The sequence below is a fragment of the Rhea pennata genome, chromosome 5 (genome assembly GCF_028389875.1).
Source record: "Rhea pennata isolate bPtePen1 chromosome 5, bPtePen1.pri, whole genome shotgun sequence".
Classification (NCBI taxonomy): domain Eukaryota; kingdom Metazoa; phylum Chordata; class Aves; order Rheiformes; family Rheidae; genus Rhea; species Rhea pennata.
The window spans coordinates 51,599,127-51,614,613 of record NC_084667.1 but is presented as its reverse complement, the minus strand read 5'-3'; the positions used below and the strand labels follow the sequence as shown (position 1 = coordinate 51,614,613).

At 34.1% G+C, this 15,487-nt stretch overlaps 1 protein-coding gene across 1 annotated transcript in view; it reads left to right on the top strand.

Annotated features, from left to right (window-relative positions):
• Positions 1 to 13,382, top strand: part of EFCAB11 (EF-hand calcium binding domain 11) — a 69,482-nt gene extending 56,100 nt beyond the window's left edge. Inside the window, exon 6 of the mRNA XM_062577691.1 lies at positions 13,283 to 13,382. Within this exon, the coding sequence (XP_062433675.1) occupies positions 13,283 to 13,382 (100 nt within the window). The remainder of the gene's footprint in view (positions 1 to 13,282) is intronic.
• Positions 13,383 to 15,487: the final 2,105 nt, after the last annotated feature.

Here is a 15,487-nt window from a genome sequence, read left to right as displayed (position 1 = left end):
TTTTCTACTGAGCCTCTCTGGATATTGCTCTTTTGGAATAACTCAAGCTATTCCAAAAATCAACCTCTTTACTTATAGTGCATTAGCTGTGCCAGATGCTGGAGAGATGCTACAAGAAATAAGAAGAGATGTCTACTCTGTTCATAGTGTGGATTATCTGCCAGAGACAATAATTCTTTTTCTAACCCGTGTCCTGCAATAAATTTGGATTATGACAAGTCTAAGTGATTGGTAATATCCAGTTTAAAATGTAAGTAACAAGAAGAACTGATAATGAAAATATAGCAAAAATATCTTTTGAATGTGACATAAGATTCAGATTTGTGCAGACAGTGCTACCACCTTAAGTTGTTATCTTAAGTCGTGAAGCTCAAACCATGAACTTGGAATGAACTGTTCTATGGCAGTTACACACAAATGAGGAGATGTACGTTTGAAAGACTGAGAAACAAGAAGGCTCTTCATGAAACGTAAACATTTAAGAGTGTGAGAAAATTGCATAGTGCAAAGAGAAGGTTTGCTACTACTTTCAGAGTTTACATCATGAGTTTGCAGCTTTGGACAAACAGGAGACCCTAACTTACCACCTGATAGCCAATTCATATATCTGTGACCTTCAATACTCAACTTTTAGTCTGTTTGAAAGGATAACATCTCATAACACAGAGTATCTTCTTCACCCATGCTAGAACAATGTTTCAGGAATTACTTGGAAGAATGAATATTGGAACACAAGTATAAGTTTACTCTTCCAACCTGTATGTGTTATTTGAAACTTTTCAGATCTGATCCTGCCTATTTTGCAAGATCTGAGAATATAGTTTTAGTCTATCTAAAACTATAGAAAAAATGTGAACTATGTATATATGTGTGTCTTTTCTGCAGTCTGCAAGTTTTCTATAGAATTCTTTCAGTTTTACAATCAAGTAATGTTAAGAAATGGGGGAGGTTGCTTGGGGAGATGAAATATAAATAGGAAACTTAAGAGCATGATCATATATTTTAAAAATTTGCATCTGTTTACAAATCAGACATTGCATCACTTACAAAAGTGCTACAATCTACCTAAGAACACCATCTGAATTTTGGGAAAGGACTGTAAACACTTAATAGGGAGCATTTAATCCACTCAAGGTAATGCTTCCATCTTTCCTGTGATTAGTGTCTCCTGAAAGTAACTCAATCCATTTCAGTCTAATGCTTATTTTTCCCTTTGGTTTCTTGTATTCTCAATGGAACAGACCAATGTGAAGAAACAAATAGGATGTTAGGCACTTCCGTCCACTCAGTTCTGATCCTCTTAGAGCTCTGCTGAGAAGGAATTCAGCTGAAGAGGGGGAGACCTGGTCCTTGCTTTTGGTTATATCTAGTGACTGTCACATGGGGCACACTCATTTCAGGCAGCTGGATCTGGAATCAGAGTTTGTCTCTTTTACAGTGGGGCACCTTATTTATGTAGGAAGAGTTGTACTCCTTCTTGCCAATTTTGTTTTGATGACTTTTACATTGTGATTGTCACTAACATGAGCCTTAGAAAGAGGGATGGAGTGAATTCTGCCTCAGAACAGTCCAAAGCCTAGCACTGTAGTCATCTACAGGGCCTCTCATGCACTGAGTGATGCTATGAGCAATAAAATATAGGCAAAAATTGGACACCATCTTGTTACATTGAATTTAGTTCCTTGCTGGTGTTTATATGCGCTTCTCCAGGAAACATGGGGAGAGTGCTGGTGACCATCTGCTTGAATGGGAACTTTGTGTGGATACAGACTCTCTTCTGCTTCTACTGCACATGAGTGAGCAACAGTAAGCACTTGTCACCTGGGAATTCTTGGCTTGGCAGGGCAGTACCTAGCAAGCCATCTCAAAGATTGGCAGCTCTGGAAAGCAGACTGACCAGTTGACACCTGGAGTTTAAGGAAGTTTTAATACCTAAATTCCAGTTTAGGCAGGGTTCAGGTGGACTAGAGCTCGTTTACTTTGATTTGTTTTTTTAATCTGTCTTCTTTTTAAGTGTCATTTTTGCAGGTTTTGTCTTCTATATTTATAATATCTTATGAGATGAGACCTTGAGCCTGGTTGGGGCTCTTAGGCAACAGAAGATGAATATGAATGATAATATTAGATAATGTGTAAGCATGAAGGAAAGTATTTTGTGTTTTCAAATAAAACTATTTAGGCCTACAAGAATGAGGTAAAAGGATGGAAATCTTAAATATCTAAAGACTTACAAATCAAGATTTGCAAAATAGGAGAATTTCAGAAGATGCATTTAAACTTACTAAGTTACTAAGTGTAACTTACTAAGTTACTTACTTACCAAGTGTAACTAAGTTACACTTAGTAAAATGGGAATAGATGAGAGATTATCTGAACACTTCAGTAGAAATATGGTGACTAACATTTCTTTTTTTTTTTAATTGTCCTCGCTATTTGTACATTACAGGCTGTATATGTGCATGTATATGTTATGTATATGTAGTTTGACCGCATTGACCAGTACTATACCCAGTAATGCCCTTTTTCCATACAGAATCCTGTCCAGTCTGAAAATATGAAGAAGTGGAATACCAGGTCACTGGTAATTAGTCATAATGATTAATCACCTTCAGTTCTAAATATGTTTGTGTTATTCCTCATTTTCTCTCTTTAGCCTTTGTCACTGGTTCTTGATTACAAGCCCTCTGATATAAAATATTCTCTCTACAAAGGTATGCTACGGTCCTGTCAGCAGCATATGATGAAAAGTGAAGAAACTGAATTCTTCAGGGCAACTTTTCTATTGGCAAGGAAAGTTTCTGCATCATCTAGAATTTAAAGATTCTTTTCAAAATACAGACACAAAAATTGAATACAATATTCCAGTACTGGTGTCATCATGCCATTTTGCATCTGCAGCATAAATAACACATTCTCCCTTATTTATGTAACCAAAAACAAGTTCACTCTTTATGTCTTGACTGCTCATTTAAAGCTTATTCTGAGTTGCTTTTCCACTAAGGTTCCCAAGTCCTTTATGATTTTCATTCTATGATAAGCTTGCCATTGCAGATGTAATATGTATTTCTCTTTCCTAGGTATATGACTTCTAGTTATGACTCTATAAAACCTGATTTTATTTGAACAGGCAAGCATCATAGACTGTTTAGACTGTTGTATCCAAATGCTATGTCTTCCACATTATATACTATTGCATCATTGTCTGAATCATCCATAAATTGTACCTGCATATATTTTAATATTACTTATGAATCATGGATAAAAATATTTATTAATATTTTTCCTAAAACTGCTTGTAAAGGAATTCCAACAGAAGTACACACAGTTGATAATGATTCCCAAAGGCAATTATTTCTTGACCTATGTATACCGTTTCTTAATTTATTTATAAAACCTGTAGATCCTTGTAAGCTTCATCAGAGTTAAGGGGCAGAAGCTGAAGAAAATAAAAAGCACAATCAAAAAAGATCGATGTAAGCTGGGACAGTTACATTCATAGGGGGGTAAATTATTTTTCCTAAGTGAAAGAGAGTTTTTGTTGTTGTCAGTCTTTAGCTTGGTGGCTTGTTGGTAGTATTTTGCAGTTACAAAAGTTCTGATTTGACTAGTTCATTGTATGCAGAGATTTCCTGGGACATGAAATGTGGTAAAGTCTGATAAAATACTTTAATGACAAGCAGCCAGTGAGTAGGAAAGCCAGAATTCAAAAAGCAGTAAAGAAGAGTTTCCACAGGAATTCGTAGATACAGTGGAGGTGAAGGGAAGGTTTCTCCTTTTTTTCCTGAAAGACTGAGACAAGAAAGAGAAGACTAAGATGGCTACTGAGGGAACTCTAGAGGTGACCTGAAGAGTGGAAAAGATTAATAATAATGATACACAGAAGCTGTGTGGTGTATCTTATTACGTAATAGTTAAGCAAAGGGAGCTATTTATGCATAAGGTATCACTTAATAGAGTTTGTGAAAGAGAATACCCAAGGGACAGCTGGAAAAGATGGTACAGAAATAGGAACACTTAAGCAATGAGGAGAGATAAGACTACACTGACAGCTGCATATTTGCTGATACCTACTACTAAGAGGGTTTGGGAGGCTCATCTAAAAATGTAATCTGTGAAAGTAAGTGAACATAAAGATAAGACAAAAGAAAGTGGGCAGAAAACAGAATTGAGAAACACATTTATTGCATTGGAGAACACAGAAAAGGAAGAGATAATGGGATAACAAAGAAGTATAGAAAGGCATGTAGTTCTTCATGATGAGGTAATGAAGTAAGACAAGTACCAGCATTCAGAAGGAAAAAAGAATCACATATAGTAGAAGAAGAAATGCCTTGCAGATAGATGAGAAAAATCAGAGTTTCATACTAACACTAAGAAGAGACAGATTGTCTCTATGTAATTCCTTGTTAAAAGGAATCGAGAGACTAATCAGGAGGGTGAATCTAGAAAACTGAGGACAGTGTCATCTGCCATAGGCAAGGATGTATGATATGACCTAAAACTGAAAAGGATCCTAATGAGGATCCTAAAATATGCATCAAATTAGCGTACGTGAGAAGACAAGTTACAGTTCCGTTTACACTCCAAAAAAGTTCAAGATGAGCTGGGAAACATACTGAAAGAAGTAAGGTCTCAGAGGCTCTTCTGTGGAGTTCTTCTGATCAGTAGAAAAGGGAGGTATAAGTAAATAACAAGAGAAGAAGATTTGAAGTAATTTGCTCTTTGGGAAAAAAAAAAAACATAGAAGTAAACTCTGAAGAATTACTCTAGCTAGCCCTGTGGGGCATGAACCATGGCACGACTAATAAAAACTTAGGAAAGAGAACAGTTAAAAAAGAAGGGACAAAATCTGGTGAAGATACTGTGACATCCAACACTAGTTCCATTATTCAGGAAGAAGAAAATCAGACAAAACTTACTTCAGTGGATAAATAATATGGCAGGCGTAAGGTTTGACATCAAGTAGAAAGTGTGTTAAAATTATTAAGAGCAGTAGTCAGGTAGTGCACCCAGGAAAAAAAAATGCTGTGCTTAATCCATCAGAGAAACAGCTGAATGTAGGATACTGTTGGTGCAGTCCTCTCCTCAGTTAATAATCCATTTTTTCCCTACTTATTTTTAATTTTAAAAATTGGACAGTAGTGAAGGTTTAGTAAAACTCGTTTCTACCTTAATTGTAGTGTAATTTTATGATGATTTAAATGCCTCATTAAGCTTTTCTGCTTAACTGAAATTTCTAACTGCTAGTAATCCAATAGCTTGTCCTGGTTTAGGCAGCAAAACAAGAGTTGTCTTCTTCATAATTCTTCTGGTTTTACTAAGAATCAGAATGGCTTTTCTTAATGCAGTTTTTTAAAGAAGCAGAATTAATACACATATTACTGACAAAACAGCTATGGAGCTTTGCAGGAATCCTATCAACAAAGAGGCAAGGGCTAAGAGCGGAAAGAACCAACTTGTTAATCAGAAGAGAGGATTGCTTTGGGGGAAGCTGTCGTTCTTGAAACTTCAGCTGGGGGGTCATTTTATCCTTGGCAGGACAGCCTCCATAAGGTGTAATTTTTACTCTCATTGCTCAATCAGTATGACAGATTTGGTTCTAGTCTGGTTCTTGACTCTGGTTTAAATTATTCCCTGGTGGTTTCTTTAAAAATAACAAATAAACGTAATAACAATAAAATCTGAATATAAAAGATATAATTAATTTATATCTCTGTCCAGCTGTGAAAACTTTATTTATTCAACTCAGTACTTCACAGTTATTCAGAAAAACACACCACTGACAGCAACTGCCAGAAACTGCAAAAGTTGACCACACATATGTATTCTCAACAGTCATAAGAAGAATAGTTTGTTTTTTTCTGAGTAACTGTCAAGTAGAATATTTTTATGAATCCGTTTTTTATACAGGCTGGTATTTTGGGCAGTCTAATAAAATGCTCTGTTCTTTTCATAGTTGTTTCCATAAACAATTTGCATAGGAGAAAAAAAATAGCTTGTTCCTAGTAAGTATTCCTATTATCTAGTTTATAATATTTGCTTATTGGAGCCAATATTAATTTGTAAAACCTGTGACTACATAGTAGGAAAATAAAATGTTTTAAAGTTTGTTTTAATTAGTATTATAATTCCCAAAGGAAGTGTTTAGGGTGGATGTTCTCACTCAGATAGCCAAGAAAAAAAATAATTCTGAGTATAAAGTTCTTAAAATTTAATCTGAGGCAAAAGACAATAAATCAGTTATCTACAACTAGTGGTAAACAGGCAGCATGTTGCCCTATAGATCTTTTAAAATTTTTCAGGTCACAAGAAGCAAGTTGAAACAGGGGCCGGCAGGAGAAGCACAGCATCATTTACCCATTTTGCATTAAAACCTCAATATTGTTGCTTGCAAATCAAGAAAAGCTAGGAAAATAAGTAATAAGTGGCTGTATAAAGCAAATGAAAGTGGAAGAAGAGGATGTGAATAATATATTTAAGTATAATTTGAATACAGTAGGCAAACATAATTTGGAAATTTTTATCACTAGGGTCCATATAATAGATTATTAAGTTTTAGTGGGAAAGCTGGTTCCCTTGGAAATTGAATCCAGATTTTCTGACTGAGGCAAGGGAAGGGTAGCGTCAGAAACAGAGCAGCTATAAAGGAAGATTCTTAGATTACATTGTAAGTTGCATTTCTTCAGTACTTCTATTTCCTTGAAAACATAGATTAGATAAAAATTCAGTGTTTTCTATTACTAACGAAAAAGGCAGTGGGGTTCCTAGATGCTGTCTCCTTGTGAAATCACTGTGGGTTTCCTGACTAGGTGTCTACCTGTGAGATTCATACAAGATTTCCATAAAGAATACAGTGAGAAAAAACATTTTGACAGAAGAATAGTCTTTCCACTGTCATAGGCAGGTGAGAAGAGTGAAGATAAGGCAAACATGGTTTGATCTAAATGGTGCCAAGAACTTAAGCATAAAAGAACTATGTCCAGAAATACTTGCAAAAAAAGGACTCCAGGGCTAAATCTTTTATAAATAGCACTCCTGCTGGCCTCTGATGTCTAACTATGATACACCATTTGAAATTTAGAAAATAATTAGTTGCAAGGCAATACTACTGAGTACCTTATAGTGCTTGATTGCAGTTTAGATACAATCTAGTATCCAGGATCTAGTCCAGGGAGATGCACTCTTTTTGACTTCTATGAAATAATTTAAAGAGAATGCACACTTTATCTTTACTCACAGTATACATATAATAATGAGCTAGCAGGGAACTTGATATAAGTAGATTTTGGAGACTCATGATAGCAGTGTATATCAATATTAAATCTCATTTGAGGCATGACTACAATAAATCAGGAAAAAACACTGGTATTCTTGGTATGTCCTCAACCAGTGAAATGTAAATTGTAGAGAAATCTTGATTTGAAGTCAGTATACACAGCCCTCTGCGCTTGATATGCTTCTGCCTCTAATTCAAGGACACTATTATATAATATTGCTAAATCTTTCAGTGTGGAAGAAGAAAAATAGTGACAACAGAAAAATCACAGTGGTTCATGGACTATTACAAAAATAAATTTCTGCACATAGTATATCTCATTATATCTTCATCTGGTCTGAGAAAAATTTTTCTAGGTCACATTTTGACAGCTTTAATACTAATAGTTGGTATTTTAGGTAGTGTACTACCCACTATGCGTAGGATTATTGTATAGCAATGTATAAGGGCCATGTATTATTGAGCCTACACATGTAGACATTTGATTAATGACAACAGTATATGGGAAGTAGGGGCCTCTGTAACTTGTTTCTCATAATACTTCAGTTAACTATTAAGTGCCTGGTAAACTGATAGAACTAAAAATGTATGGGAACAAGTATTTAAGATTCCTGCTCAAGTAGAATGCTGTAAGAACGAATCTGGGGGGTTTCATTTTCACTAGTACATCCCGTGTGTTGTATTTCTCGTCCTAAATCTGATTTACGTGCTGAATCTGCTGTTTTCTCCTCAATAAGGTCTATCTGTGAAAACTTCTGCTTGCATGAAATGGATGAAGTGAAAAATGCCTCCTCAAAGAATAACTTCAGTGCTTTCAAAGTGAGGACCATACATCTATAGTAGTATAATTAATGTTCTTTAAGTATGTTTACGTAAGGAATAAACCTAAGCTGGTTTTAAACCACCTGCTTCCCGGGCCACTTGGTGTATGACCATGGCATGAGAGATCTGAGCACAGCTTAATTTATCCTATCTGACTTTTGGGGCTTGTCCTACTGAGCTAAGCAGTTGAAAGCCAATTAAAGCGCAGTCTTTGCTGGCACTGCGGTACATTCAATACTCTTTGTTTTAAATAATAGAAAAGTTTGCTCAGTATTCTGATATACTGCTTAGGTTAGATGCTGAATTACTTATACAAGTAAAAGGAGAGCATTAAAATCTTTAATCTATATTTTTACACCTTTTGGATATATGTGTTGAATTACTGAGAAATGATGTATAAATCACAGCATATTTCAAATTTAGTTCTTACTTTAAAAAGTAATGTTTACATGAGAGTCTTCTCATACAAAAAGAAGAAATATTGTGGCCAAATTCAGTATTTGCTACTTTTAGGGAATGTTATTCCCAAGAATTGCAAGAATTGGCCATATGTATTTTGAGGATAGTTGGGGAAAAGTTGAAGTGTCTGATTAATATATACAATTATTTATAAAATAAAAAGATATTCTATCTTTACAGCTAGATACTTTTTTGATAAGTACTCATTTCAGTGAATTAATAAACATGAAACTTCAAGAGACAAATTAGATCAAACATTAGTCATTTAGACTATTCATTTACCGTACTCATTGAAATTTACAGTTAAAATATTCCTGTCAAAAGAAAAGTACCATTTATCTAATCCAGTTTCCTATGAAAATACACTTAGGTGATTTTGGGAGTCTTCAGTTACATAATTGAATAAGAGAATAATTTATATCTCACAGTCAGTAACTTGTGATGCTGATTATTACTCAATTGCCAGTAATAGTGCAATCTACTCTAGCTACTACATACCATGGAATATTTATATCTATTTTACTAAAAAATGTTAAATGAATAGTGGCCTCTAAAATAAAGGTTAATATGCGGTGACATAATTATTTTCATAATCAGAAGGTGAGTGTATCATTTGCTTCAACTATATGAAGATGAAAATTTAACTCTCCAAGACCATTTTGGAAAGATTTCAAAAATCTATAACATTTAAGTAAATCTAATGTTTCTTGAAATTACCACTGCTAGCTACTTTCCAGTTTATTTGCCATTTATTTGTCAGTCAACGTATGTTGCTAGTCTCTGCGGAAAGGTTGTTCAGAAAGTGATTCTTATTTTTAAGAGTCATTTAGAAGCTTTTGTGATGTTGAACAAACATCTCATAAATTTGAGGGCCAGTTTTTCAAGACCAGTTTCTGAATGGGCACACATAGTGAATATTAATATCATATGTGTAATTTATGCCCATAACTCAGATATTGTGAGTGAAATTTCAGCCTCCTGAAAGTTAATGGCAAAACTCCTGTGAACTTCAGTGTAATCAGATTGTCAACTTTGACTTCTCAAAACTCATGAACAGATTTTCTGGGATTACATTCTGAGAATACCTTATAATAACAACAAAAAGAAAAAGATTATATCATTTGATTATTAGATATTCTTCAGGAATCTGTATGTTGTCTTTGAATGAATTAATTTACTTGCAAATAGCTAGTGCAGGTTACAGTAATAATCACTACCATTAAAATAGGCTTTTTGTTTAAAAATGCCTCGGTGGTTATCTTTAAAAATAAGGTGCACCCTTTTCTGCCTGTAGGCACTGAGAAGAGTGCTTAGGTTATAAGGAATATCAAATTTGCAGGTTCAAAACAAGTAGGAGCAAGCGTTAAAGCCATGAGCCTTATATTATGGGTTCATATTGGTTCAAAAAGCTGTTAGACAAATCCATGCAATAAATACAAACATACATCTCAGGCTTAGGAAACTCCTGAATGTAAAGAGAATAAACCAAAGGAGAGTAAACCAGCTGTATCACTTGGTATAGTATATAGATCCATTTCTTTCATATGGATCCATTGTTGACTTCTATCAGAGACAAAATGTTCATGTAAATGAACCAAGCATCTGGCTTAGTAAATCTCTTTTTTCTTATGAGGTTCCTGTTTATCTGAAAAGCATCACTATACAAATAGGGATGTGTAAGTGAAAATAAGAAGGTGCAAGCACTGAACAGCAATCACCATCTACAGTATCTTTTTTATTAGGCCTTATCAGTGGATAAAGGTGATGATATTACTCAAGCTAGAACTCATCAGGTTCTTAAACTTTCCTAAAATCTCAGACTGGAATTCATCTCACTTTATTTATATCCATTATTCTCTAGATTTGCCTTTTTTTGCTCTATTTCTAGTGGAGGAAATTAAATAATATATTATATTAGATCCTTAATGTACTTCAGAGACATTGCATTTCAATGGATACTGTTTCCCACCTCAGTACAATTCAGCTGTGAAATAATTAGACCTAGCATTCTTCTTTTAGACTAGAATGTATGTTGTAGAAAGTTATGTACTCTTGATTTTCAAACAATAGAAATTCTCTCATATCCCTGGCTAAATTACCCCAGTAGCTAATCAGCCTCATTAAAAAAAAAAGGTAAATCTTATTCAAGTTTTAAATTTTTCTAGCTTTGGCTTCCAACTTATGCCTATCGTAATGTCTTTTCATGTTACCTTGAAAAGATATTTCTTATCCAAAATATTTTCCCTAGAGAGAAACTTATGGTCTTGATTTGATTGAATTAGTTCTCCAATCTTTTTTTGAACTGAGTTTTTTTAATGTCTTATTATAAGGCATGTTTTCCAGAACTCAGGTGATTATTGCAAATATTCCCTCAATTCTTTCCACATCCTTAGTGTCCTTTTTGAAGTGTGGGCACCAGAAATTAGATACAGTATTTCACTCATAATTTTGCTAATGCTCTAATCTGAGATAATATCAGTCTTGTATTTGTTTTTGATACTATCCAACTTCAAGTATCATATTCACTTTCTTATGTAAAACGTCACAGTAGGAGACAATCTTCAGTTGATGACTTTCTGTGACTCAGACACTGCTTTCCAGGACAGCAGCTCCATTTTGTAATTGTGACCTACATTCTTTCCTCACTGATGTGTAAGTTTGCAGTTGTTTGTATAATAAAATACTGTGTTTGAAAAGAGCCCTTTTACCAAATGATTTATCAGTTTGAGTAAATGGCCCTTCTCCAGCTATCATGCTGTCTTTAAAGACTTGGCTAAGGCTGGTCATCATCCCAAACTTGTTACTAGCTGAAAAGCAATAGAATATCATCGTGTTTTAGGAATTAACTCCATTTAAATATTTCCATAAGGATTAGTTGCCATTTCATACGTTTGTGGGCATGCAAGATTCATCATTGCGTCATGTGATTTCACCTTTGGCTGACCAAGTTAGGAAAGTGTTTTACTTCGTAAGAAGTTAATAGTTCATTTATAGTCTACTTAAGCGCTAGAACAGATTCTGTTTATTGCCAAGAGAAGAGAGAAATCTTACCAAATGATATTAACAGTTCCAAAGAGTTGGAGAGTCAGTAGTCTGGCGGATTCTTGAATGAGATAGAAGTTAATGATTCTTATTGAACGTTAATCTGAATAGTACTTCTTCAGAGAGATAGGAATAAAGGGTGACACATATCCCAAACCAAGTCCCTCATCTGTGAAGATTAAGTTAAAAGGGTATTATTTTTGCCAGAAAAAAACCTTCATACCATGATTTGATAGTTATTGAAGTCCTGAAAGCTAGATAATACAGAGAAGCTTCTTGGAACTGATGTGAGAATGGACAGATGTAAGCAGTTTCCTGTTTATCAGCATTTATAACCTTTGTAACTGTGTTTCTGTATTTGAAGACATTGTAAATTGTAAATAAATTATTTTCTTTTATCTTAACCTGGCTTTTCTCAAGAGCATTTTTAGAATAAGTGTCAATCACCACATTCCATCTCTATGTGTGAGGCTTTCTTTAAAATTGAGCCACTGTACTACTTTCTCAGGGTGTAGAATCTTTATGCAATTTCCAGGATATTGAAAAGATAGTAAGATATATCTCTGCTAAACAGCATGGTTTAATTTGGAATTTGCAATTTTATCTGTATAGAAGATGCATCCCATTGGTATGCTACAGAATAGTGGGGAACACTACTATTGAACACTAGCAGTGACAGCAGTTTGCAGCACTATAATGCCACCAATTTCTGTGTCATCTGCAAATTTTATTAGTAATAATTTTAAATTTAATTCCAGGTTCTTAATAAAATGGAGGACCATATACTGGTATAAAATAATATGTATAGTTTAATACAGACATTTTCCTATATTTTAAGATAATTTGGAGATCCAACAATTAACCATTTTTTAAATAATTTAATTTTGATTTTTGTATAATTCTCATATTTCTAGTAAGCAAGCTGTGCAGAACTAAGACAAATGTTTTAAGGAGTCTGTTTTGTCAGCCAAATTTGTAATTGTAGCAAATAATTTTATGAAGTGTTATTTGAGAAAACCTAGCCCTGTATGTTAATGGTGATACTTGAATTGCCATCTTCTATCAGCTTGTGTCATAGAGATAAATATTAACAGTTTTTACTTTTCAAAGACATTTCTTTGATTATTGGAATACCTACTAGTGTATATACTAGTCTACAATTAACACTTTTTTTCTTATATCTACAAGGAGTAGGCTCTTTGCTGACATAATCTGTGTTCAAAATAAACTGCTTGCAAGATGTGAAGGTCATGGGACAATTTGGGATAATTTAAATGTAATTTTACAATATCCTAAGACCTAGAGATCTTGTTTTGCTTATTGTTTTATGGAATTTGGAAGATCTCTGTCCCAGAAAATTGAATTTTGATTTAGGGAGGGAAAGGAAGAGCTAAATTTGTACTGAAAGTGCTAAATTTGAGGAAGTCATATCACCTCTTTGTGATTCATTTTTACCTCCTATTGAATACAGATAATAATACTCTTAAAAAAGCTTTGAGATCCTCTTGTAAAATGTACTACATAAAAAGCAGTTTTAGTTCAGTCTTTGCATAGAATTCCAGTAGGTAGGACTCCTGAGGTCTTCAAGAACAATCCTGGCATTGGATACTTTCAACTAAGTTTAATTTCTGTTTTACGTAATGTCTTTTGAGCTTTAAATACCAAATCTCTTTTCTGTTAAAGAGAAGTTGATCAGGATTCTGATGGTCACGTCAGCTTCAAAGAGTTTGAATCTGCAATGAAGTACGGAGAAGATGAAGTATCAACACTGTACTTTGCCTAAAGTATATTCTCTAGTGAAAGACAAAGTGAAACTTTAGATCTCAAGATATTTAAAAATCAATGAAACTTCATTTGTTTCAGTTAGCATTTTAAGAACTTTGACTATAAATGTAGCTTAGAAGAACAGCCTTTGAAGCTTTACTGTTGACAAGTAGGGTTTATTAATTTACATGTGTATGCGTGTCTTGAATACTTAAAATATTTGAAGTCTCTATTGATTCCCAATCAGCCTGGTTAGGAACTGCAACTATAGAATTTTTCACTTTGACTTAACAGACTCTAATTTCCAGTTACTATGAATTTATTTGTTCATTTTTTTCAACAATCCTATGCTGACAGAACAAAGTATCGCAGTCATGTACAAACTGAGTAAATATATGACTGATAATGTCTGGTCTTTTAGAATCAATAGTCTGTTTGTCTTTGCTTTATTGTTTCACTTTCACATATTGTTCAGTATATATACTACGCATTATTTTTAATTTTACAGTTATTAGTGAATTGTCTTCGTGATGTAATTCTGAACAACAGCAAAAAATCAACTCCAGAGTTCTATATGTACCATAAAAATAAGGAAGTAAGGTCAACATAAATACTTAGCTTTTCCTTTTAGAAACAATTTTTTAAGTGGAGATAAGAGTAAGTAAGTCTTCAAAGTACATATGATATTCCTTACTCTGTCAGGCTGAAAATACCGTAGATACAAATCTTCAGTTGACTTTGAGTGAAGAATTTGGATGTATGCGCTTTAGCAAGATCAGAGAATTTTCCAAGAGCTGTGGGGAAGTATAAGAATCTGTCACTGTCTATACACCTATCTTTTCTCTCTCTCTCTTTCTTTCTCTCCCTACCTCCCTCCCTTCCTCATCTAGTAACTGATTATGGACATGTTCTTGCCTACTTTAACTCTTAGATACCGATCCAAGCTGTGCTATGGTGAGATAAATCTTTCATATGCAATTTATTTTATCTGTGATCAGCTACTTCCTTATGCCTTTATGTGTCCGTATTAATAATAATAGATAATAGAGATTTGATTATGGTTATTATATCTGATCGTATGGTCCACTCTCTTGCCAGTTGTTGAATTACATGGATTAGAGATTTGTTCAGAAATTGTCCAGAAGCAAACCTCTCCTCAGGTGGGCTTGCAGGCTGTAGCACGTAATTACTACTGCTGTAGATAAAAAATAACGATGATCAATAATAGGAAGAGAATACCTATCCATCCTACTCTAAATAAAGAGGGAAGTTGCCATTTTTTCTTTCAAAATTTACGTGAGACATGCCAGAGTGTAATATGCAGGTGAAGTATTGATAAGGTGATGCTTACATTTTCTATTCCTTATGGTTTACATGCAAATATATCCTACTAGACACACATAAAGTGAAATCTTTCTTTTCTTTAAGGCAGATAGAGCGTAAATGATGGTAGGATATTGGAGGTTCTGAATATATCAGTAGATATATCTGATTCTGTATGTAAGAACCAGATATCCATTAGGTGAAATAAGCTGCAGCTCAAATAGCTTGCTTTATGTGCTAATCAGTGAGAGAGAACGGGTGTTTCCTTTGAAAGGTGATAGCAAGAAATGCTAATAGATTGGGGGTTTTGTCTTAGAAATGCCATTTCCCAGTAGATGAATGTTTTCATAAGAGAATCATCACCATGGCTGTTAATTAGCAATATCATCATGGCTTCTGCAGAGACGCAGAAAATTGAATTATTATCTCACAGGGATAGTTTCTGCAGATCTAGATGCATTCACAAGGAAGTGTTTGATAGTGTGCTGTACCATTACTTACACTGTATTTTTTTGGTCAATAGGCTTCTGTTTCCATGGTGCTCAATCCATGCACGTTTCTTAAACACTAAATCCATGCAGTAGTATTTTATTTTTTATATTTTTTTATATTATTTATTAAAAAAATAATTATATTGTTCATAAAGGTAGCTGATCTGAGACATTTCCAAGTTCTGGAAGTCTAATGTCTGCTAGTAACTTTTATTCAGCCATTAAAAAATCTATGGCCTCTTTTGTTTAACTTTCTGGTCTGACAGTGGTTTGTTACTAAATATCTGATAATATTTGCTGTTCATAGATG